At 39.2% G+C, this 26,342-nt stretch overlaps 1 protein-coding gene and 1 long non-coding RNA gene across 2 annotated transcripts in view; both read right to left on the reverse strand.

Moving 5' to 3' along the window:
- Positions 1 to 10,885: 10,885 nt before the first annotated feature.
- LOC114460829 (uncharacterized) lies at positions 10,886 to 13,692 on the reverse strand. Its single transcript, XR_003673757.1, has 4 exons — positions 13,384 to 13,692; positions 13,235 to 13,287; positions 13,053 to 13,147; positions 10,886 to 11,702 (listed from the first exon to the last, which is right to left on the reverse strand). It is a non-coding gene; the product is annotated as an uncharacterized LOC114460829 (long non-coding RNA).
- A 6,800-nt stretch (positions 13,693 to 20,492) lies between these two features.
- The window catches only part of LOC114460827 (metal transporter CNNM4-like), a 38,749-nt gene continuing 32,899 nt past the window's right edge, over positions 20,493 to 26,342 (reverse strand). The window contains exon 6 of the mRNA XM_028442705.1: positions 20,493 to 20,642. Within this exon, the coding sequence (XP_028298506.1) occupies positions 20,626 to 20,642 (17 nt within the window). The 3' untranslated portion in view covers positions 20,493 to 20,625. The remainder of the gene's footprint in view (positions 20,643 to 26,342) is intronic.

Below are 26,342 nucleotides of genomic sequence, written 5' to 3' on the forward strand. Positions count from 1 at the left end.
CCAGTCGATTTGGAGGTCAGACCAAGGAAAAGTGATTCCTCTCTTTTGTAGAGGCGCTCGGTGTATTGGGTTTGATGGTTGAAACTGACAACAGACTAGACATCCTTTTATGTAGTCTGTTACGTCTTTTTTCATGTGTGGCCAGTATGCAATCTGTTGCAGGGCTGTCATTGTGGCCATGACTCCTCTGTGTCTGGCGCAGGGTGCGTCATGGGCATGTGCCAGTATCACCCCCCTTTGGTTCTGTGGGACGACGAACGCATGCGTTTGTGAGTCCGCGGAAACATGGACCAAGATGCCCTTGACTATCCGTAATGAGCGACGGACAGCGAACAGATGGCCGAGGTTGGGTGTGGAGGCAAAGTCAGAGGAGGAGGGTTTATCAGGTGTAGTGTCTCCCATGAGGCGAATCATGAAGGAGATTGCCGGATCTTGGCCCTGTAACGTTATTAGGTCAGTGTTGGTGAAAGCGGGTTTTACTGATGCGGTGACCTGCGACGACGATGGGGCGATGGTCTCGGCAGCCGCGCGAGAGCGCGTAATAGCATTTACTGACAACGGGTGGTGTACAGCGAGCTGGGTGGTGTCAAAGGACCAGGGTACTCCTGACAGCGCCCCCTGTTTGGCGAGGGCATCAGCTTTTTCGTTCAGGTCTCGGTCTAAGCCGAAGACCTTGGAATGACCCTTGACCTTTTTCCAGTACACCTGTATGTCGTGTTTTAACACCAAGTTGTTGCATGCAATGAAAAGGTCTTTGTGTTTAACGGGTTTGTGACCAGAGGTCACAAAACCATTGGCCTTCCACACAGGTAGATGACACACAAAGCTGAGTCGCACATAATTAGAATCAGTGCAGATTACCAAGTTTCTGAGGCCATGGTTGGCGGCATGTTGCAGGGTAATGAGGATGCTGGCTACCTCTGCAAACTGAGACGTTTGTTCGCCTAATTTGAACATCATTGGTTCGCTGGGGACGTTGTCGACCCAGACTAGACCAGCCCCAGCGAGCACCTGGGGGTTTTGGTGGAAAGAGCATCCATCAACAAAAGCTGTCGCCATGTCTGTACATACGCTTGGGTCAAAGAAATGATGGTTTGAGGGGACATCAGACAGCGGACAGGCTGGGATCGGAGGCAGGTTTGTGCTATGGGGCTGAGAGCCAGCTGATGCGGCCTGAGCGTTAGCATAACCAAAGGGACACCTGGTGAAGGTGTATTGTCGGTTTGCAAAGGTGAACGCGAGTTTGTGCTGGTCCTCCGGGTCTACTGGGATGGTCCAGAACCCTGAGGCCACATCAATGGACGTGAAGTACTTCGCGTTTCTGACTTTGGGCAGTTCTTGTTGTAACTGTGTCATAGGCCATCGTGACAGAGGGATCTGTTGGTTCAGGCGCCTATAGTCAATAGTGAGGCGCCATTTGCCGTTAGGTTTCAGAACAGGCCAGACTGGTGCCGAGTAGGTGCTATTGCACGGGCGAATTATGCCTCTGTCCAAACGATCGTTTACGATAGTTTGGACTGGTTCGTATGAGGCTAATGGGATTTTGTATTGTCGCACAAACGTCGGTGGAGCGTTTGGCGGTGTCGGGATGCGGACCGAGTGGATGTCGGTTAAGCCGCAATCCAACGAGTCGGTAACCAGAGCGTCTTTGTGCTTTAGCAGAATTGCTCTGAGTTTGGTCCTTTCGGGTTCTGTATGGATTGCGTCGGCATCCAGAACCACCTGATCAATCTGCTTAATCAGTTCGACCTGGGGGTCTGGTTTTGCATTGGTTGTGGCCCTATCACTCACATGTGCGGTGAGGACTTGTGTCGTTGCTGCCCCGCGATTCGAGTCAGACTCAGTGGTTTCAGGGGTCAACGTATGAATCACCATTACATCATCTCGAGTTAATTCAATTCGGGCTGGTGTGTCGTCACCCAGAGTGGTTGTGGCGAACAACATTACGGCACCGGCAGGTTTTGTCGACATGATAGCAGTGTTGTCGCTTTCTGCGATAAGTGAGGCAGGGATTTTTCCTATGACGGGCACGTTTAACTCAAAGTCATGAAAGTTAGTGTCGATTAGCCAGCCCAGAGAGGTGGATTTGGAAATCACAACAGTCTCATTAGATGGATTTTGACAAAGTAGGTTGGTGGTCCGATTGTGTACCTCCAGCAGGGGTGTTGCCGTAAGGGCGAGACCTAGTTTCGATAATGCGGCAGAGGGTTGGAAGAAGACCTGGGAGCAGTCAAGGCTTTGTCCCGGTATGATAACCAACCGGATGCGCACATTGGAAGCCAGTGGTGGCACGGTGATGTTAGATTCGGTCATGACTTGGCACACTTCCGGGATAGTTTGATCGGATTTTAGTTTCGGTGGCATGGACTGGCCATGCGGTAGAGCCGGCGCCGTTAGTGACCATAAGACACTGTTCACGGTGTCTAACTGGACACCAAGACGGACTAACATTTCACTTCCGATACATGCTGCGTGGGGCAGCTTCGGTACGATCAGGAAGTGGTGGAAGAATTCTCTACCATTCCACGACACCTTGAGGACGCAGGTGCCCGTTGACTTAAGGGTATTGCGGTCGGTGGGTGCGACAGGGAATCGGTCAGAGTGTTTTTCCCATTGCATGGTGGGGGTGAGCCCAACCATGAGGTCGAATAGGTCTTGCCTGATAGCAGACCTGTCGGACCACAGAGCCAAGGTTACATCGCTGATGTGTTGGTTCTGAAGTTCGAGTCCACCACTAATGATGGGGCAGTATGGCACAGCTTCTGTGTTGGTTAGCGAACACAGGAATGTACTTCTGGTCGTTAAAGTGCGGTCTACTGTTTCAGTAGCCGGACACAATAGGGCCGGAGACTGGCTGGGGGTCTCCTTTAGAGCCTGAGGGTGGTCCAGTTGATAGCACTGAACTCCGTCGGGTGAGTCATGCTGCAGCGGCAGTGGCTGCCTGACTTGGGCCCAGATTTTCAGATTCCGAAAGTCGATCAGGGGCTCAAATCGGTTGAGCAGATCGATACCTATGAGAAGAGGAATCTGGTTGTGGTCTGAGATGTAAAACGGGTGCACCAGAGTCAGCTGACCTATGGTGACTTGTACGAGAGCCTTCTTCGTGATAACGGTGGCGTTGTCGCCATAAGGTTCAATGTCAATGTGGCAGTCTTGGAGTATCAACCTTAGGTTGGCCTCCTTGGCTAGGCTGCGCAGCTCATTGAACAGTTGGGCGGACATGAGGGATATGTCTGCTCCAGTGTCGAGTAAGGCTTCATTGGTAAGCACACCTTCAAAAGTGGCTGAAATATAAAACTTTCGGGCGATTCCTCTTTCGTAGAGGTCGCACAAGAATTGGTGAATTGGTGGTTCACCCTCAATGGACTGATGTCCTCCGGAAAGGAGGCGGTCTGGTGAATGTGTTTGCACCAACAAGACAGCACTAGGCGGATCATCGTCATCTTTTCGTTTTGATTGTTTTGGTTTTTCATTGGTTTTGTCATCTATCATTTGTGCAAACATCTGTTTCACAATAGATACCATATCGTTAGCCATTTTGTTAGACAACTTTGTTTTTAAATTTCCTGTTTTATTAGATTCATCGTCTGATTTTGACCTGTTCGGTGATTGGCTGTAGGACCGTTTCTGAATCTTGTGGTACCGAGGTTTTGAGTGTTGGTTTCTGGGCGGAGGTGTTCGGCGGTCGTTGTCATGTCTTTTCCACTCTTCAGAACGGTCGTAATCATACCACGGTGGTCGCGATCGGCGATCCGGATGGTGTTGGTCGGGGCGAGAATTTTGGTGTCGAAAGTTTTGCCTTGGAGCGTAGTCGCGGTTATTGGCTCTATTTTGGTAACGTTTTGGTCTCGTACCATGGTACGTTTGCTGGGTGTGTGGTGGAGGAGGTTGTGGCGCTTGCGGTGGAGGCATTGGAGGACTGTCGGGTGTTCTTTTTGTGCCTTCCAATTGTAGCGAGTGAGAGTTATTCTTTACCGGGAACATTTCGTGAGATGTGGATTTTGTCGAATTTTGTTTGTACAAGAGGAAGCCTCTGATTGCAAGATCGCGAAGTTTCTTACTGGACATGGTAGAGGGATCTGCCGCGACGCCGAGATGGGTGCTCGTGCTGTGGTGAAGGTTTCTGAGGAACAGTTTTTTTAACTGCTGTTCTTCCTCCATACCTGGGTCGTTGCGATTACCAAAGTATGCCTGTAGCAAGGTGTGGTAATATTGTTGGGGTGATTCGTTCTTCCCCTGTTTAACGGTGTGGGCATAGTCGAAACCTGTTTGGTGAAGTGCGTCAGAAAATTCATCCACCAGGAGGCGGCACAGTGTTGTGTAATCATTTCTGATCTGAGGTAGTTGACGTTCAATGAAATCATTGACAAGCCTGCTCGAGGTTGCTTTGATTAGGTAGATTTTATCTTCAACATTAGCCATTGGATAACTTTTTAGATAAAAATCAATGTCTCTCAAAAATGCTCTAGCATTTTGGGGTTCGTCGAACTTTGGTTCGAATCTCGGAATGTTTCTGGCGATTTTATCCAGGTCGCGGTTGGACGGTCGATTGCTATTAGGGGGCCTGGCGGGCGTCGGTTCGCCGTCAATAGGAGGGTCCGCGGAGGCATCCCGGGGTCTCCTTAAGCGACGCGGACGTACCGGTGGGTTGGTGGTGCGCAGGACTTGTCAAGTTGCGTCTTCACCGTCGAAGTCGGGATCGCCATCGGCCTCCGACATTGACAATGATGAGAGAGCCTGGCCGAGCTCACGTCTTGCGTCTAGGAGCTCTCTCCTGGTGAGGTTCAATTGTCGTTGAACCTTAGCAGTAGCTACTTTACCGTCAGCTACTTGTTGTAATAAGTCATTAACCCTCTCTCGTTCTGCGTCTAATTCTTTAGAAAGCAGTTTAGTTTTGGCTTTTGAGGCTTTGATCGCCCCTTCTGCTTCAAGGAGGAGTTTCTTCCCATCATTTGACTCGTGTAGTTGTGCGTCTAATTCCCGGGTGGTGGTGTCGAAATCATGTTCGAGAACGCGTATTTTATCACCGAGTAGCACTTTGGATTTTTCTAATTCTTTATTCTCGGTGATTAATTGATTCACTTGATCTTCCGCTTCTTCTAGGTAAGTCACACGCATTTGGAGCAGTCCATTTTCTTCACGTGTTTCTTCATACTGGACCGTGAGGTTCGCGCAGCGGGCTTCGCGTTCCTCGATGGCTTCGAGTTGAGCGTCTCGTTCGCGCTCGAGGGTTTTAACCCGATCCTGTTCGTATTTTAACTGGGCGGAGAATGCTGATATTACAAAGCCGAGCTGTTTAACCAGCTCCTTATCTTTCAGCTTTTTTGAAACGGCTGCAGTGACGCAATCGGCCACAAGGTCTCCTAATTCTTGAGGGGGAGATTCTCGGATTTTGGCATCAATTGTGGATTTTCCGTCCCCTAAAATTTCTGTGAGGAGGAATTCTAAGTTCTCGGCTGGATGGTCTTCTGAGGAGATAGACATGTTGATTTGTTGTGGGTCAAAATCGTACGAAGAACTCTAAAGAATTTCAAAATTTCAAATAATTTTTCAAACAAAGTTTAAAAATTACAATGGTAGTAAATTGTTTTATCTTATTTCGTTTGTTCTTAGCAATTCACTGTTTGGTAAATAAAAACTGAGTGGTAAACTTGAAAAGTTTGGTGTGGTTTGTTTAATTTAAACAATTGTTCTTACTCATTCAAGATTTGTTCTTACTGATTTAAGACTTTTGTTTAAATTAACTTTACTTTAATTCAACTTCGTTGAATTAATCAACAGGTATTTTTAATCGATTAAAAAAATGTTTTTATTGAAATTAAATTCAAATCTTATTGAATTTATTTTAATCAATAAATGTTTTTCCTCAATTAATTTAAACTTTCGTTTAAATTAGCTTTACCTTGATTCAGTTTCCTTAGATTAATCAGGTGTTTTTAATCAATTGAAAAAGAAAGAAAAAAAAAAAAAAAAAAAAAATTATTATTATTTTTTTTTTTTTTAAATTAAATTCAAATCCTATTGAATTTATTGTAATCAATAAATGTTAATTTTAATTAATTAAATTCTGTTTTAATTTATCAGTTTTTATTTCAGTTGTAATTTCTTTTAGGTTGATTTTTAAGAATGGTTTGTGTTTAAATTCGGTTGTGTTGAATTTAATTACCTTAATTAAAACTGGTTTAACTTTTATTAAACTTATTTTAATTAATAAATCCCTCTTAAATTAGTTGCTTTCATTTAATTAACTTCCTATTCAATTTAATTGTTTTTAATCAAATTGATTTAATTTTAATCACACTGGATTAATCATTTAGTAAAATGTGTATTTTACTTTAATCATTACTTTATTTATTTAAACTGTTTTAGTTTAATTATTTTTTCCAAATTGGTTTAAATCTTGTTAAACCTTGATTTTAGTGCGTCACTTGTATTTAAATGAGTTACCTTAGTTTTAATAAGATTGCCCTTTTAATGGCTTAACTTCCGTTTAGTTATGGGCCTTGTGTGTGCGTGCGCGTGCGTGCGTTTCTGAGAGATGACAAAATCAAATCTAGCACATTTAAAACCACACGATTTCAGCAAAGTGACGGTAAAGTCAGCTGTATCGATGCACAGTTGTCAAGCAAAACGTGTCTAAAGACACGCTGTAACTTAGATGTGTTTAAAGTCTCACTGGGCACGATAGGTTAGCTTGATGCTAACCGCTTAGTAGCAGGCTGCTGCTGCTAGGCTGAGGCTCTCGTTAGCCTGTTATTCGGGAGCTCGCCACGAGGGGCAGTCGCGTCTCAAAAAGGGACAGGAAGGCCTGTCTTTGTGTATGAGCGGTGGCTTGACACACTTGCTTCCGGTTTCCGGAGCGTTACCCACGTGTTCCAACCACAATGAGCTAACATGAGCTAATACAACGATAGCTCGTCCGTTTTAAGGAACGGAAGATTCAGACGACTTACTCTTTGTTTGCGTCGGCAGATACCAGAGTTTCAGAGCTCTTCGGGGAAGCAAAGTCCTAGTTTGCACTGTCTGCGTATCTTTTCCCTTTATACGGGATTTTCCCGGTTCTGGCAACTTACTGTTTACCTCTGACGTCACAGTCACTGACGGCGCAGTGATTAATTTTTAACTTTTTCTTTTGGCGCGGCGGCCTTTCATAACATTAGCGCTTTAAACACAGAGACACGGCGGTCTTATTTATTCAGTTTCTAAGCATTAGCGCTGCGGCTTTGCTTAGAATACAACATTGGTCGGGGCTCGGCGGCTTCCGAACCAATCTGGCAACACGAGTGTTCAGTTTTTAGACCGGCTTTTGATTCCAATGATTATTCATTAACGCTGTGTTTATGGCTTCAGCTAGTCCCATCTGGGATGCCAGAAATTATGTAGGAAGATGAGATGAGTTATTATCAATGGGTTATATAACTGAGAATATTAATTATGATTATTAATATTACTTCAAATTTGCGGGGTGCCACTCCTTTTAACAGGAGAAATATGTCTAAGTTTTTAGACTAAACTCATCAATGTGAAACCAGGGAAAAGTGAATTCTACCAGACATCTACACCATACCCACAGCTTTAATGAATCAGAGGAATCAAATATTATGTTTACCCTTTTATTCAAAAGTCAACAATTAACACAGTCAAAATATCAATTGAAATGGGATAATTAAATCATGATAAAATGCATTTCTAGGCTAATAAAAGTGAGGATTATATGTAATAAAGTGAAATCACTAATCTAGGAGGATGCTAATCTACTAAATATTGAATAAAAATGCAGGATACATATTCAATAATAAAATCATAAAATCAAAGAATAAAATAAAGAGAGCTCATAACAAAGAGAGGAGGACGGACAAGGGGAGACGAACAAACATGAATGAGATGTACTGTGTGTGTAGCAAGTTGTTAATGCGTGTAAGTTTGTAGTTATGGAAATATGTATGTGATCTATTGTAGATGAAGTTGCTGATGAAAGTTCATTCTGGTACCTTGGAGGTGAGGTCAGGCTGGACCTGGAGGTGCTGTTGAAGCAATGTAACAGGACGTGCCACCGTTGGTTCTGTTTCGGTTCCACAGAATTTAGCCCCTTCAGCCGATCCGGGCGGTTAGGCCTTCGCAGCTGGCTTCGATAATGGCTCTTGGCTAACCACAACGGGTCGCGGGCCGGGCTTCCTTTCGGCTGTTACGCACGTCCCTCGGTGCCGGATTCGTCCGAACCAAGCAGCTGTTGTCTCAAAAATCTAACTGTTTCTACCATGAAATAAATGAAAGCTGGAACATGAGGGAACACGGGTGAGCATGAACGCCCGCGTCCAAAAACTATAGTTTCTGGTTTTTTTTAAAGGACGTTTGGCGACGCCTTTTGGAGGAGGCGTCTGGGTGGATCCTTCTGTGATCATGTCGGTGATTGGTCAATGTCTCTGCTTTCAGCTTGTGGGTGTGTCTTGAGTGTGTGTAAGTGTAAGACAGAGACAGACGACAAGGGATGATTCTAAACATAAAAGAATGCCTAATAATTAATTCCACATATTTCAAAACATCTTTTCAACATCATATCCTGAAATATCATGTATTACGAAAGGGTTTGATACCAAACATGACTGGAAAATATCCTAGAATCACTTTAGGAATTAATTAATGCATTTTACCTGTAATTACTCATAGACATAAATATCAAAAATCATGTTATGCCTCCTCTTAACTATATGGTTGCCGTAGATACCTCAAACTAACTTTTGTGATGTTTTCTGGTATTTTTAAGCACTTTTAAATGATAAACACTTTAAAATAGCATTCTGTTGGTTATTGCATTACATGAAACGAGTGTGATCGAACAGACAATATTTGCAATTTCAATTTCTGTAGAAATCATTCCCAAAATGTTTTCATTTGTAACTTTCAAACATAATACAATTTCTTTGTTCTCCTTTCTTCGGGAGAACTGGGGTTATTCCATCGTCCTGTGTAACCATTGGTTTGGGTTCGGGAGGTGACAACATCTGCAGGGGGTCAAAGGGGTCATTGGGACCGTTCTTTGATGTTACAGCATCCAGAGGTATCTGTTTGATAAGGGGGAGAAGAGGGATGTTCTTCTTTTGATCATAAATGTCGCAGGGAGGTAATATAAGGGAAAACTGTCCTTGGATTCTCCGGTCATTTTGTTTGGCCGGAAGGGGAGTCGTAAAAGACGGGTTCATACTGAGTACTTCACATAGCTGGTTCAGTCTTAGCGGCTCCGGTATCGAGTTCAAAGACCACATAGTGGGGTTAGTCCTGCATCCCAGAGTTACGGGGGCAGTTGTGTGTAAACAGTTCGATGATAACACAAAAACAGGCTCCTTGGTTAATTCCTGCTAGCAAAGGGGGAGGCTTTACGCTTGGGGGTTTTGTTTCCTACACATGCCATATGAGTTGTTTTATTTTGTTATTTTTAGATGATATAATTATATAAACAATAAATATTGCTGGCCTGGCCAACCTGTAGTACCTTTTTGAGTATAAGTCTATTTACAGCAGAGCCATCCCTGAGAGTGCCACCTGCCATAAAACACAGGAAGAAGAAGTCGTCCCTGAACAACACCGTCTCAGGTATATATCATCAACTACCTGGATTTCACCAAGCCCACACACAGCAGAAGACCTGTAGAGTTAGGTGGTACTAACTACACGGGGCAGCTTCACCCCATGTATCCTATAAAATCTCTACAGGCTGCATCTGTAGAGGCTCGCGTTAGCAACAGATATATATCAGCAGATAACTCAGTCACCTCTAATCATTTCTCAGTGAACCTGCAGCGTAGTTACTATAAAATAGAATACGACCACCAGGAAATCTTAGATTTAGGCAAAACAAAGAGTTATAGTCCGGTAGATGTGAAGATCTGGACCTCCTACGGAGCCAGCTACAACCAGCAGCCTGTGAAGCAGTGGAGTCTCGTACCAGCAGAGGAGACATAAGCGGTGTGATCAGAAGCAGGAGCAGGGATGCTGAGCGGGGCTAGCAACCAAGCTAAAAGCTAATCCTCAAAAAACGCCGCTTCCTTCGATCCTGTGTTCTAATGTCTTTTCCCTGGAAAACAAACTGGACTACCTGAAGCTGGATTTAAATATATGACGTGAGATGAGTGTTTGCATATACATCATAAACAACTTTGTCATAGACTTAAAGAAAACCAACCATTAAAGGTGTTTGACAGATTCAAAAATAGTGGAGCAATTATTATATATACATTATTTACATTTTAAACATAATAGTAACTAAATAAACTAAATAGATTTTTCTTTTTTTAACCCTTATTTCTGATGAAAGTTGTTCATATCTGCTCTAACACATCATGTTCATCTGTTTTAAAGAGAGACCAGCAACATTTATTTAGAAAATTGAAACATTTGACATTAGTTTATCATAAATAAACTGTGCAAATTTAATATTTCACAAGTTTGAAGTTTTAGACCCCAAACATTTAAATTATACTGTACACTGTAAAAAAAATTCTGTCAAAATTACGGTAATTCACTGGCAGCCACAGTTGCCATTTTTTCACCGTTAAAAATACAGTAATATGATCTGTTAAAATTTTTACAGAATACCTTACCGTATTTTTAACGGTGAAAAAATGGCAACTACAGCTGCCAGTGAATTACCGTAAATTTTACAGAATACCATACCGTATTTATAACGGTGAAAAAATGGCAACTACAGCTGCCAGTGAATTACCGTAAATTTTACAGAATACCATACCGTATTTATAACGGTGAAAAAATGGCAACTGCAGCTGCCAGTGAATTACCGTAAATTTTACAGAATACCATACCGTATTTATAACGGTGAAAAAATGGCAACTGCAGCTGCCAGTGAGTCACCATAAAAATGACGGTAACAAATGCCATCTTATTTACAGATAATTGCCTTTAAAACTACATATCTTCTGTCTGGATTAATGTATTTTCCTGTAATAAACACATTACAATTGTATTTAACAATACAGGGAATTTTATTAAGTTCAACAGAAAAATACCTGTAGCTTAGCTGCCAAACTTTCACTGTAAAAATATTTACAACGAACAAGTTGAAAATACAGGGCAATATGGCAAAAAATGTATAACATGGATGATAACCCTGGTATGCATTTAGATGTTATGCTTTACAACCAATGGCCGCTGGCTGCTCAGCTTCGTGACCACGGCACTAGAGGCCGCCATTTGTCCCCCATTGCTGTAGTACCTGCATACAGTATAGCCAGCCGCTAGTCTCCCATTAGAAAGCTTTAACTTTAAAGCCTGGTGCCAATTTTCCAAAACTTTCTACAGTTAAATATTCCTCCTGTGATAATGCTGGGTTGGGCACAATTACTGGGACCAGGCTGGTTTTCCTAAGGAACATTTTAGAAAATCTCGTAAACTAATCGGGGCCGGACTTTGATTGACAGGCCGTTATCCATAGAGGCTAGTTAGCGAGTGTTAATGACAAGCTCTAACTTTCCACATGACAGGGAGCTCATATACATAATAAATTTACACTGCACTTGAATGGTTCAGGTTGCAAATTGCAAATGTCTCTGGTACTCATCACTAGTTTGGGTAACAATTGTTGATCTGCGCTTTTAGTGTAGCTCAGTGGTGCTGGGATGTCCTGGACTACGCTGCTGGTTTGTTGCCTCTGGGTATTCTTCCAAAAGTGCTGGGGATGCTTTTCCAGTCTGAGAAACAACAGAATACATAAACCTTTGAATACTTATGAGATTAACAAATGACAATTTATTCTTTATAGGGCTGAACGATTAATTGCATTTGCAATTTTATCGCAATATTACACAAAGCGATTTCGTAATCGCAGGGTACGCGATTTTGAAAGTGAATGGAGGTGCGACATATGGCAGCAAAGTCCGCTCCGCCGTGTGCTTTTGTTTACGTCTCTTAAGGTGTGTGGTAGATTGTGGATGTACAGTGAAAATATCAGCGTTTATCATGCAGCCACCGCGAAGGACTATTGCTTTCTTCTCCGTTAGCATTGCGTTAGCCGCAACGCTCGTCACGCCATTCTCTCGCTGCTACTACACTCTCTGATGATCACAGAAACTCCTGTCTCACCTGCGGATTCACACATCTCTGCCTCCACAAAGATATAGGTGAGCCTGTGTTGCTTGTAAAGAGTAAAGAATCGTTTGTGGCTCAGTTTAGGAGGCTTATATTTGGGAATGTCGTGGATAAAGAACTTATCTCAAAAGCATAATTACGGTTCATGACCATAAAGTATTCTCCAAGGCGATGTGCCATGTGCCTTTATTTACCTTTGCATCTACCGCATATGCGTTCCCGTAGGTAGTACAGACGCTAGATATAAACACTAAACTGCTGTATGAAAAGGGTTTGAAACTACGATCCGAGGCAGGAGTCCATGTCATGTCTTATTTTGCTGAGGAAATGTGCAGTTTAGTGCTGAAATGGCTGCGAGTCAAAGAGAAAGTGAAACATGTCTGTGTTTGGAACCTCATGTCGCCGTCTCCTTGCGTCAATGTTCTTCTCTTTCTTCATATTGTCCAAAATTACATCCCAAAATCAAAATGCTGCTCCTAACTCAACTGTGTTTTTGCGTGTGCTCCATCTGGCCTCTCCGTATCAATCAATAACGCGCATCTGAAGCAACCACGAGTCGCAGCACATACAGGGATTTGATATGTATATATTTTTTTTTTATAGACTGTACTGTTAAGTTCAGACAGTTTTTATGAAGTGTGGTTCACAAACTTTGAATAGGTCAAGCAACAATTTTGTTTGCTTTATTGTTGCAATTTTCGCTTCAAATTAATCTAATATTGTTTATTATGAAAAAGACTGATTTATTGCTTGTGTTAGATGAAAAATACATGAGAAGAGGACCTTGCAACAATAATCGCATATCTAATCGCAATCGCAATATTGAAGAAAAAGATCGTAATTAGATTATTTTCCAAAATCGTTAAGCCCTAATTCTTTATATTGAACAACTAATAGCAAATTATGTTTTGACGTCATACAAAAATTCAACTTATGGTAAAACTCACTCTCACCAGTCAGAGCAGGTTCTGCACAGCCATTGATCTATTAGCACGTTCTGATGCAGAGGTGGTGGGTCGACGCTGAAGAACTCAGGAGGAACGTAACTCTACGAAAACACAAGATAAACCCTGAATAAAGTACATTATAAAATAGGGTTATGAAATATTAGACGTTTTGAACAGTTTGTACTCACCAAATCCATCTTGAAGGGGAAGACCGTTATCTTATTGGATTTTTGAAGGATGGCTGGGAAAAGGCAAAGATAAAGAAAAGCACAATTAACTATCAAACATGGTCAGAATTCTTACTAGAATGTTTTTAATCACACAAAAAAGAACTCACAATACTCGCTGCTCCTGATGACAAATACCCATCTTGTGTTTGGGTCATCAATCGAGGGTCTCTGACTTCTGAGTTCATTTTTTTTTTTTTTTTTTTTTAGAGACTATCTGGAGACTTGCCTTATCTCAGAGAAAATGCTCTCAAAATCTCTGCTCAACCTGCTGCCGAGTCGGACGATGCTCTCGCGTTTGACTGCACACCTAACTCTGAGCTGAGCTGTGCCTCGACTGTGTGCACACGCCCATCCCGGGCACTTCCGTTTCCCGCTCATTTGTACGTCACTCTTTTGCGTCGGTTTTGCGCACGGTCACGCTTGTTTTATAAAACAGGGGGAAAAAAGAAAAGAGAAATAAAGAAATTAATTAATAGATCAAACAACTACATATTCTACTTTATTTTTTGTTTTCGCAATTAAATAAATGAATTTATTTCATTGCATAATTGTGACCATCACTAGCCCTCTCTAAGGAAGGGTAAGAAATACTTTATTAAAGGGAGGATGTAAAAAAGAGAGGGTAGTGTTACACCAAAGTGAGGGGGTGGGGGGGGGGAAGGGAACAGGGAGGAGGGAAATGGAAAGGGACACTTCACTTCATCCACCTTCAAAATTCTCACTTGAATGTTTTCAAGTGAGAATGAGATGTGCAGTTGTATCTACAATTACATTTTTACATGTAAATTATATTACAGATATCTACAATTGAATTACCACATGTTGAAATAACATTGTAGATATCTATAAATAATATGGTAATTTGGACTACATATCCGAAACATCGTCATTATCCCGCCCATATATCCGAAACGACGTCATTATCCCGCCCACATATCCGAAATGAATATGGTAATTTGGAGTACATATCCGAAATGACATCATTGTCTCGCCCACATATCCGAAACTGCATTTCCACACGTGGAAATTCAATTGCAGATATGTTTAATATAATTGTTACATGTAAAAATGTAATTGTAGATATCTGTAATATAATTGTTACATGTAAAAATGTAATTGCAGATATCTGTAATTCAGTTTCTACATGTCGAAATGACATTTTGACATGTAGAAATATATTTGTTACGTGTGAAAATGGCTTTACAGATATCTTGAATTAACATTTCAACATGTCAAAATTACATTTCAACATGTTCAAATGTAATTTCCACTAGTGAAAACAAAATTGCTACATGTCAGCCAGACTTTTTAAATGTTAAAAGGCTTGCCATAGACGGCTTGTTAACCAATTATCCAATCAGAGGCCGAGAAGCGAGGTGAAGAGTTCAGTGACCTGCACCTGCACCTGCACCCCTGTCTGAGTCTCTGACTGCAACACACACAATATAACATTGACACATTTGAAAGAAAAGATGGGCAAATAAAATAAAAAGACTTGCAACTTTATGGAATCACCACTGAAAGTGTGATGAGAGATTTGAAAATGCTAGTATTTATTTTCTTCTTTGTGCATTACATGATTGCTTGGTATAGTTTAATGAAACAGTGAATGGGCCCTGCTTAGTTCTGGTTTAGTCCAGGTTCCTGATTTAGTCCTGCTATAGTCCAAATGAACTTCTTTGGGATAGTGACCAGTGCACCTGTGAAAGCACTGTGGGAAAATCATAACACTGCACGCTTTAGTTGACCTTTTCTTACTGACGTTATTGCTGTTGTTTTTAGTTGTTTCTTCAAAGAGGAAAGTCTTTTGATGCCACACACGCCCCCAAATAAATCCCCCCTCACTACACCACACCCACACCCTCCGAACTTTTATCTTATGCACAGTCATCCCAACTTGTATAAAAATATACCCACATTTGTAAACTGCTCCTGAGATAATCCCCCAGAAGACAAAATTTCTATGGAACATTTGTATTGATTTTCAATGGGATGACAGCATTTTGTTCATTTTAGTGTGCCACAACAGAAAAATTTTAAAACTGTTCAAAACAAGGTTACTATCATTGTATGACCAACCCTTAGGGCAAATGAACAAAGAAAGCTCATTCAGTTTGGATCCCATTTATGAAGGTTATGCAAGTATTACTGACTCTTCAAGAGCAAAAATGCATTTAGAATGCATACGGGTCAATAAAGGGTTAACTACATATAAGTTATGACACATATTTGGTATGTTTGTGTCGAGCAGAAGTGGTTCTACAAGTCTTGAGTTTTTAAAGTATAAAAAAATATTAAAATATAGTGATTTTATAGCTGCTAAAAGTAGAGGCCACTTTCCGGGCCTTATGGGTGTTGAGCGTGATTTTTTTTTTTTCCAGTCCCAGCTCTGGGAGGCTATGGAAAACTACTGAAATAGCCAAAATGAACTTCTCCAAAAATGATTATCCTTAGACAAATTTGAGGAACATCCAATAAAAACAGAAAAAATGCCATAAAAATGAAAATGTCAAAGTACACAAAAAGTCCTTAGGGTGCTGTGAGGGTTATATTTATATATATTTATGATATCTATTAAACATCTGTAGTTGTAAAATACTACATATAAATTCAAACAATGATAATTGTTATCATTGTTTGATATCATTCATTATCATGAATGTCAACAGTGATAGTGGGTTATTTGTAGAGAGGTCAGTCACTGGTCATCAAACACTCGACATCTCTCCTCAGACCAGCTGTGTCTTACACCTAATTTTAACCTTTTTGTCCAAATGTGACGAAATGGGTATTTTGGTCATCACGGCCGTAAAGTATTATACTGTTACAATATTGACAGAAAAGAGCTGTATTTCTTACAGTAATATACATTTTCTACTTTTACAGGCAAATAAAGTTTCTTTTTATAAGTTTTTTTCCATAAAATTTTCAAGCTTTCTACTGTTATTTATATGGAAAATAATCGTAAAATTAATTACAATGAAAGTATGTTGAATTCACAGAATTTATTTTTTTTTATCAGTAATTTTCTGTGTTTTTATCAAATTCTAACTGTAAGTTTTAAAGTATTATACTGTTGCAATATTGACAGAAAAAAGCTGTATTTTTTTACAGTAATATACATTTTCTATTTTTCCAGGCAAATAACATTTCTTTTTATACGTTTTTTTCCGTAAAATTTGCCAGCTTTCGACTGTTATTTATATGGAAAATAATCGTAAAAATAATTACAATGAAAGTATGTTGAATTAACAGAATTTAGTTTTTTTATCAGTAATTTTCTGTGTTTTTATCCAATTTTAACCGTAAATTTTAAAGTATTATACCGTTGCAATATTGACAGAAAAGAGCTGTATTTTTTACAGTAATATACAATTTCTACTTTTACAGGCAAATACTGTCGTTGTTTAACAGTATATCACTGTAAAATTTACAGATTTTTTTTAGAGTGTACATATGAAAGACAAATATTGTTCTTTTTACATCACTACATTTCTGTAGATATTCTCATCGCTACGCACTATTATTTTTAGTTTTCTTGTTATTCATATATGTAACCAGAAGAAGTCACACGTGTGGCACCTGCAGCAGTTGAACACAAATAGATTTATTGAAGATCTCACATATACAAAATAGCATTTGAACAACAGAGTTAGAATATATATATATCATTTTTTTTTTTTAGCTATAGTTTTCATTTGCTTGAGGTAAACAACACAATCAGCGAGGTCACGTGATCTGAATGGCACACAAAGAGGACCACGCTGTTTTTTTTTTCTGCAACAGGAAACACATTTTCCACAGCTGGAGCCACACAAATGGAGATTGAATGGTTTCACTTTGAACAGAGTGAAGCGTCAGTCACAGTCCAGCCCTCATTCATTCATATCCTCTGAGAATCAGCTCGTTTAGTTCTGTTTTTGGAGTCTGTTTTGTCGTCAATTTGTGAATTTTTTTTGTGGTCGTTTGGGGGATTTTTCTCTCATTTTGTGAGTTTACTTCGGGGGCCACACAGAATTAGACCGAGGGCCAGATCTGGTCCGCGGGCCGCCCTCTGCCCATGTCTGCTTTAACTTATTTTCTCTATCACATTGATATTATTATTATTTTGTGATACATATCCTTTCATTTACTGCAGAGATTGAACGGACATATTGTAAACGTCAGAGTAAATTTAGAATTTAGGAAAAAACAAAAGCCTTTTTATGAATGTGAACTTTAATGAACATATTATTTAAGATTATATTTAGCGATTTATTTGTTGAAGGAACTGTCCAACAACATAGATGCAAAAAATACCCAAAATTAGAGAAAAATACACAAAATGACAGCAAAAATGAACTAAATGATGAAAAAAAACCCACAAAGAATGCACAAAATGGCAGGGGAAAAAACGCACAAAATAACTGCAAAGACACACAAATTTACTCCCTAAACACACAAAACCATCTTCAGGAGCTTAAATTTAGAATCTAGAATTTAGAACCTTTTTATGAATCTGAACTTTAATGAACATATTATTTAAGATGATATTTATTGATTTATTTGTTGAAGTTGTTGCGTTGTCTGCTGACGAAGACAAATACAGACATTTGATAAGTGAGCTTCCAAAGGCAGAAATCTAAAGGAATCCTGGTTCTCAGGAAGATAAGTAATGAAATATTTCCTTTGAGCTTGACATCATGGCGGACTGTTAAAGGCAACAAACACAGAGCTGTATTTTGTTTTGAGCTAAAGCAGGAATCATGTGTAGAGGCTGGTTTCCCATGCTTTTCACTGGGGGAGAGCTTTGAGGATGGCGTTCACCTCCTCGGCCACGGCCGTCAGTGCAAACTCAAGCTGGTCCTGGAAACGCCAAAGAAGCACAACAAGGTGTGACCATCCATCCTCTGCAATCATCACATCATAGTAATATGGTTTTTTATTAGAGAACACTCAAGTGGTTTTGTGCAGCACCCAAAGTAAACACAAAAAAATGACTCCAAACAATACACAAAACAACAGAAACACACAAAATATACAAAAACAAACCCGATCATACAAATCCAATTTTTTTGGGGCGGTAAAAGGAGCAATTCCGACACCTTAGTTATTGCACAGGTTATTGAACGCACCGTTGTATTAGTCGCAATTTAATAATCTAGCAATTCTCCAAGAAAAATCCACGTAAAGGCCGCTATGTGACATAGGTCGCACCCAATTGGCTGATGAGGGTGACCTTCAAACAACAGGCTGCTGTACTCCTGTTAACGGAGTATTACCACGTATTCTGATCTGTTTCAACCAATGAGTTTCCACCTTGGCCGCACCCTAAACTTTAAAGGCAAAAAATACGGCCTATACGGTGCAAAATATGGTATCAGTATTTTCTTGCTTTCCTAAAAAAATGCACAATAATTTGAAAAAATGTGCGTTCAGCATAGAAAGATTGTCTGCAGGCTTTGAGTTTGACCCTCCTGGTGTCAAAGCATTGATTCCTCTGGACTGACCTTGGTGTTAACCATCCCAAGTCTCTGATCTCTGATGTGCTCCAGTGTAGCAGCGATGTCAATCTCTTTCACTCCTGCAACAACAACAGAAACACTGTGTGATGTGTAAAGATCATGGACAAAAAGCTCATAACGTAACCAATCTGTGGGATTTCCACAAAGAAAAAATCATGAAAATCAATAGAATTAAAATTAAAAACTACTAATAGAAACATCAAAATCATGAAACATCATTTAGAGCAGAAATGGGCCAGTGGCAGCGGTTGCCCCCAAAGTAAATCCACAAAATGACACAAAAGTACACAAAACAGCAACAAAAATACTCAAAAATGACTTCACAAACTCATGAAATGACAGAAAAATACACAAACAAAATTACACAAAATGAGAAAAAAATACAAGAAAGGAAAACAAAATTACACAAAATGAGAGAAAAATATACAAAAGTACACCAAAAATGAACTAAATGATGGGGGAAAAAAACACAAAACATAAAGAATGCACAAAATAGCAGGGGTTAAAAACACAACATATGAAAAATACACATAAAACAACTCCAAAAACACAAAACAGAATTTAAAAAAAATGCACAAAATGACTCCCTTAACAAAATACAGAAGAATAAACAAAGACAATAATAATACACCAAAATGAAAATACACAAATGACAGAAAAGTACATGAAACAACAACAGAAATACACAAAATGATAGAAAAGAAACAAAAAACAGAAAAATAGACAAAAGGATGAAAAATACACAAAAATGACTCCAAAAACACACAAAATTACTAACTAAACACATAAAATGACAAAGAGGAACAACAAAAAAGACGGAATAACTGACTGACATGTGTGTTATCATTCCTTATTTCTGATGTAATCAAAACAGGCTACATCAAATATCAGTATTATTATGTAGTATTTTACCTAAAAGCACAAGATGATTGACAGAGAAGTGTAAAAAAAAACTGGAACTTTATTTTGAAAGGAGGACTGACACTTCCTGTGATATTTGTATTCACCTTTGGCCATGCGGTTGAGAACCATGTCGATCAGAATGTACGTTCCAGTACGTCCGGTGCCATCGCTGCAGAGAAAGAGAGAGGGATGAGTCCGAGCTTAACAAGCAGCGAGTCAAAGCAGCTTTACCTGCAGTGCACGATGATCGGGCACGAGCGTCCTCGGTAACACTTATTCACCTTCCTAAAGAGCAAAACATGAATTAGCAAACATCTGCAGGCTCTCCTGGACCCTTTTAGATCTAGAGCAGAGACAGGCAACTTTCATCACAGCATGTGATTGTATCTGATCTGATGGTCACATCCACCTAGGTGTTAACACTGCTCTCCCTTTTTATCCCTTTTCTCCCTATAAGAAAATATTTTTTACCCTTCCTTAGGTTAATTAAGCAATAAAATAAATCAATTTATTTTATTGCAATAACAAAACATGCATTACTGTCTCATAATGATTGCACTTCTTGTAGTGTTGACCTTTGACAGCATGTGCAGACAAGGTAAAAAAAAAAAAATAGCTTAGCACGTAGCAGCAATGTCTGAGCAGAATCAAAGGGTAAAGGGTTGTGATTTGTTTTATTATTTCATTTTACAAGATTAAAACATTTTAAGGTGCTATTTCATTTAAACTGAAAGTTTTGATTCCTCTTTTGAGGGTTTGACTGTCGTGACCTCTGACCTGTGCTAACAGTACCTGCGGAAGTCCAGCAGAGGGCGTGTGGAGGTGGGGATTCCTTTAGCTGGCCAGCTGAGGAAGTGGAACTGAGTGAGGGTCCTGGTTTCCTGCGTCTGCACGTTCTTCAGGTAGAAGCTGCGAACCAGGAAGTCGTTACACCAGATGTGTTCAGACACCAGGTTCACCTGGGAAAAGGAACATCAGGAAAAGGCAGTCATACATGGGCAACTAATCACAGGGAGGCCACAAACATGTGATTGTATCTGATCGGAGGGTCACATGATCACCATTCATATCAGCATTAGAATAACAAGCAACCTGAGCATTAACACAGGAAGGCTTTGTATGTTTGTGTTAAATATTTTTTGATGTATTTTGGATGTCATTTTGTATATTTTATTTTCTCGTTTTGTGTTTCTGTTGTCCTTTCGTGCGTTGTGTTGAGTAAGTTACAAATTACTCATTACTTTTCAAAAAAGCAACTTACTTTTTTACTTAACATTACTTAGTTACTGCTTCCAGAAGGTAACTACTGGAAGCAGTACATTACAGTACATTACTTATAGATTACTTACTTGTGTCACCAAAAAAGAATCTAATGTATTTTTAATGTTTTTTTTAAAGCTATTTAAATAAAGGTCAACTACAAAGTAGTTGTTCAAAACTCTCTCAATGACATTTTGTCAATTAAAGCAATTTAGTCTTCAAGAGTACTTGCTACTTAAAATACTCTTTGTAAATAACACCGAAGCATCGGGGAGCTAGGAAAAACTGAAAGTGTTAAGTGTGGGAACATATTAAAGTGGACATCAAGCTCAACATGTGTTTTATTTATTTATTCATTTTTTATAAAAAAATTTTTTCCTTGTCTGCACATGCTGTCAAAAGGTCAACACTACAAGAAGTGCAATCATTATGAGACAGTAATGCATGTTTTGTTATTGCAATAAAATAAATTGATTTATTTTATTGCTTAATTATGACCATCACCAGCCCTCCCTAAGAAAGGGTAAGAAACATTTTATTATAGGGAAGATATAAAAAGGAAGAGCAGTGTTACACCTAGGTGGTCCTCCTCATGAAAGAGTAAACACATTTTTGCGATATTTGAGAGCTTTTTCGATTTTGCGCATTTCCAAGGGTAACCCGGTCTGACAGCAGCGGCCAACCACACACAAAGCAAATTAAGGATTTCAAGAGTTAATGTAGCTAATTGTAACACAGCGTTAGGCACATTAGCAGGTTTCTGTGGGATGTTGATGAATGAGTGGTGTGTCAAATTCAGTGCCATCTATATCATGGCTGTATACGTGCACCCTCGGGCCAACGCTAGGGTTGCCATGGGAACTTTGTGTAACGTCATCGCCAGGGAATAGAATAGGTATCCTTAGAGCACTTTTGTTGTGACGGAGGTTTTTAACCACACCAATCTGAAAGACGTGTTACCCAGGTTTTACAAAAACTTTAAGGGAAAAATAAAACTCTTGACACACAAACATATCTGGAGCATACAAAACCAGTGTGCCCCCACCTGGGACAGTCTTATAATTTCTCCATGTTTTTAACACCAGCCTACAGTCCAATCATTGCCACAACAAAGCCTAAGATAAAAACCGTACAGATATAGAGGAAGGAGGACACTTCATCACTCCAAAACTGCTTTGATGACTCCTCCACAGTGTTAAAAAGTGTTCTCAAACCAGAAGCCCTGGTTCAAGAACACAGTGAGGAACGTTAACGTTGGGGCCCGCAATGCTGCACTCAGACAGATCCGGGGACCGGGACACCTACAGGCAGGCCAGGGCTGCACTAACCAGGGGCATCAAAACTGCAAAAAGAGGCAGTATAAAGAAATAGTTGAGGATAATTTCCAGGGAAACAACAGCTCAGACATGTGGAGAGGAATCTAGACCCTCACAGACTACAAACAGCGTTGTTCTGCCTCAGCCTTAAAGCTTTTAAGTGACAGTAAACATCCACACACACTAAAATTGGACCTAAAAAAAAAAAAAAAAAAAAAGTCTTTGTGCACCTTTTTTTTCCCTTTCAGCAGTTCAAAAAAAGGGCGTCACGAATAACGTACCTACACATTCAAGAATGTTGATGATTGTCAAAAAACTAAAATAAAAATTTAAAACAAATCACAATAACAGACTGGCTGTCTATTATCAGCAGGAAATCTCTTTACAACTCGGGTTTCAAGGCTCTATATACAGGCATGTGCAAGAGGAAGAATAACCCTGAGGACACCAATGTCATCTCTGCACTAGTGCAGCACGCATTTTATTCGAACAAATACCTGGTATAAGTGGGCAACATCGGGCAAAAAAAAGAGAGGGATTTCGTTACAGATTTTTGGATCTCACGCAGTAGAATTTGCTGGGATGTCACATGTGCAAACCTCCGATTCTAATCTGGATAATCTCATCGTGGTCATTGGGTGTAATTCCAAGTCGAAGAGTCTCCCCTGGACGCACGTCTGTATATATATATTTACATATATATTTATCTATGTACAGAGTTCAACCCCCAACTTCAGCTCCATTTGTATAAATACAGTCCCTGGGGGTTCTGTGTCCCTCCTTCTCAGAATACATCAATAAACACATCACTAGGAGTTTCTACAGGTCATAGGTTACGTTCTTTCGCTTCTGTCGACATGCTGGGCTCGTCTTTGTCTTCTAGCTGTATGGATGCAGTGGGAGGGGGTGGAGGTGACGGCAGGTCAGTTTTAAAACCACACTTGCATGTATGTACATCATAAAAGGACAGGAGTGTGGGGAAGAGGGCGGAGTCTCCCTGAGTCTCTGACTGGAGGTCCTTGGACTGGAAGCGATACAGAGGAAGAAGCGCAAGTTGAAATTTGTCTGAAGGTTTGTGGGCTGAGTGGCTGACTTGGAATACATGCGTGTACAGTTTAAAAAAAAGAGGATGAGGTGTTGTATTTGGATGCACACTGATGAGTCAAAACAAGTCAGAAAATTCCAATAAAGATCAGATTATTCAGGATAAAACTACCTCGACTTGAAAACCAGTTCACAGGGTCACAGGACGCTGACAGAGCACCAGTCCGTCACAGAGTTACAGAGTTAAAAAAAAAAAAAGATTTAATAAAACCCAAAATGTAATAACTGGGCAATAATGTGACAAAAGTGCTGAGGCCAAAATGTAAAAAACAAAAAAAAAAATGTGATAAAAACCTAAAATTTTTACAACTGCTCAATGATGTAACAAGATGCAGAGCCCAAAATGTAAAAACTTTAAGCGTTATTACATATATTAAAGCCTTATGGGGAATTGACACTTACCTTCAAATAAATATGTATAAATATAAAGTTTATAGAGCGTCTTGCTAAATTACTGACTAAATTTAACATTTTGTGTTTTATTACCTTATTTTTTTTTTTTATTTATTTTTTTTACATTTCGGGCTCAGCTTTTTTGTTACAATATTGAACAGCTATTACATTTCTGGTTTTATTACAATTTTTTAATAATAATTCAGGACTTGTGACATTTTGGGTCGTTGTTACATAACCAAATAAACTATTTGATAACTACCACATTTCTACCAACAAGTGCCAGAAGTATGATACGTCTAAAAAAAAAAAAATGGCTACTTGAATAAATCTTTTTTTTTTTTTAAAACAAAACTTCTTTTCTCACCTTGGCAAACACTTGAACCTTATTTTAGGTCCCAACCCACAAGTTGAGAACCTCTGCCCTGTAATGAATTCCCCCACTGGATCTTTAAGCATTGTAGGTGTGAGAGGTTTATGGTTAGCCTACCTGTGATGAGTTAGTGTGAATAAAGTTATTATGGATGAATGAAGTGACCCAGTTCCAAAACAACAACTTTCACTACAAACCTGTGAGATCTTCACAACACTAAAGGAGTAAAGTGGTGCTTTTTGGAGCTGGGCAGTGAAATTATTAGTCTATGATCTAATGGGAAAGCTAATGATTTTTAATTATTAAACCACTGGTTCTCAACTGCTCTTGGATCGGGACGCAACTCCTCCTAAAAATAACAAGCCATGGCCTAAACCTAGAAAACTGTTCAAATGTGAACGTGAAATAATCAAGATTATAATAGAGCAACATTAGAAAAAAAATGTAATGTACACAGTAAAACATTTAAAATCTAATTATTTTCTATGGAGCACAAATATTTCCTTGAGTACTAAACTACTACCCCATTATTTAGACAATAATAAACAGAAAGTGCAACAAAAAAATAAAAATGCGTTACTACTTAATCACTGAAAAAGTGTAATTTATTGGACCTTTTACCAACACAATGAGATTCACCACCAATTGTTAGAGATGTTAATTTCTGATATAATGATTTTATTTTAAAGGATACAAAAATATCCTTCAAAATAAGAGGACAGTTCTCTTTTCTTGACCAAGGAAAGACCTGCGACCTACTGTAAATATGTCTGTGTCCCACTTTGGTGTTCTGACCCACAAGTAGAGAACCACTGGATTAAACAGTATTGATGTAAGAAAGAGGAACATAATTACTAAAATTAGGTTGGAATAAATACTCACCCCAAAGCGTTACGTTTTTTTTTTAGCCGACATAAAAATGGTGACGTAAAGAAACGAGAGAAATAACTTGACGCTACGCGGAAGCATCTTCTGTAGCTTTGGTCATTTAAAGATGAGGCAACTTGATCCTTGCAGGGGATTCACATCCCACCCTCTTCTTTAAAAGCTCAGACAATCATTTCCTATTCCTCCAGTTTAAAGCCAGTTTTGCACTAAAAACACTAAGTTTTTAGTAATTCTCTCATAATAACTCAATTTGAACAAAATTCATGAAGGTAAATATATATTGGGAAAATAGGAAAATAGAATGTGATGTGAGAAGTTGAAGGAAACATTTCAACAGGTACTAGGGCTGGGCAAAAAAAAAAATCAATTTAATCGATTTATTGAATTTGTAGGAAAAAAACCATTTTTATTTTGCAAATTCGAGTTTAAAAAATAAATATATATATATATATATATATATATATATATATATTATTTTTTTTCCCATTTTTGTTCCGTCCTTGTGAGTTCCTGTGGTGCAATGTGAGCCAGCCCCCTCTTTGTTTACCCTTTTAATTGTAATGTTATATGTTATAAAATATGTAGTTATCTGATTTCGTAATCAAAATTGAAGCTATTGTGAAGTTGCTGTTGCACTTTTGCTTAAACCTGGGTTAAAGCTTGAAATTGTTGAATGACAGAGCCTTATTTACTTTTTATTTTGGGATTGTTCTATACATTTTACCTCCTGAGGACAATCACAGCAATAAAGTTGCACTTTTGATATCATATCTGATGTTCGCAGTCATTTTTAAGTGCATTGAAAATCGAATCTAGAATTTTTCTTTAAAAAATCTGAGATTTTTTTTTTAGCGAAAATCCCCCAGCCCTATCAGGTACAAATTAGTTTTGCTATGACTGTAAATATCAGTATATACTTTTGTAAATATTTTTTTCTGTGACTTCATATTCAGATCACGCACATGTGAATATTTTCTTTGGGTTTAATTTTAACTTTACCGGTTCACATTTCTTCCCATCATATAAATAAATAATATTTTTATACAAGTTAAAATGTTAACATGCATGTACACATGTTTTTCCTTCAAGTTCTCGCATCTGATTCTACAAGCTCTCTCCAATTTTGCAAAAATATCTACCTTCTTAAAATATAGTGCAATAATCTGCATGTACAGCAGTTGGCAGACATGAGGTAGTGTAACAGCAATAAGGAATAGCTCAAGGACAACAACACCTAGTGTTTTTGAGTAAGTGTGGGGAAGTTAAACAATAGTTTAGGCTGCACGTGTTTGTTTTTAAATTAAATCCAGTGTACCTTAGACTTA

This window comes from Gouania willdenowi, unplaced genomic scaffold (assembly GCF_900634775.1).
Source record: "Gouania willdenowi unplaced genomic scaffold, fGouWil2.1 scaffold_7_arrow_ctg1, whole genome shotgun sequence".
Lineage (NCBI taxonomy): Eukaryota > Metazoa > Chordata > Actinopteri > Blenniiformes > Gobiesocidae > Gouania > Gouania willdenowi.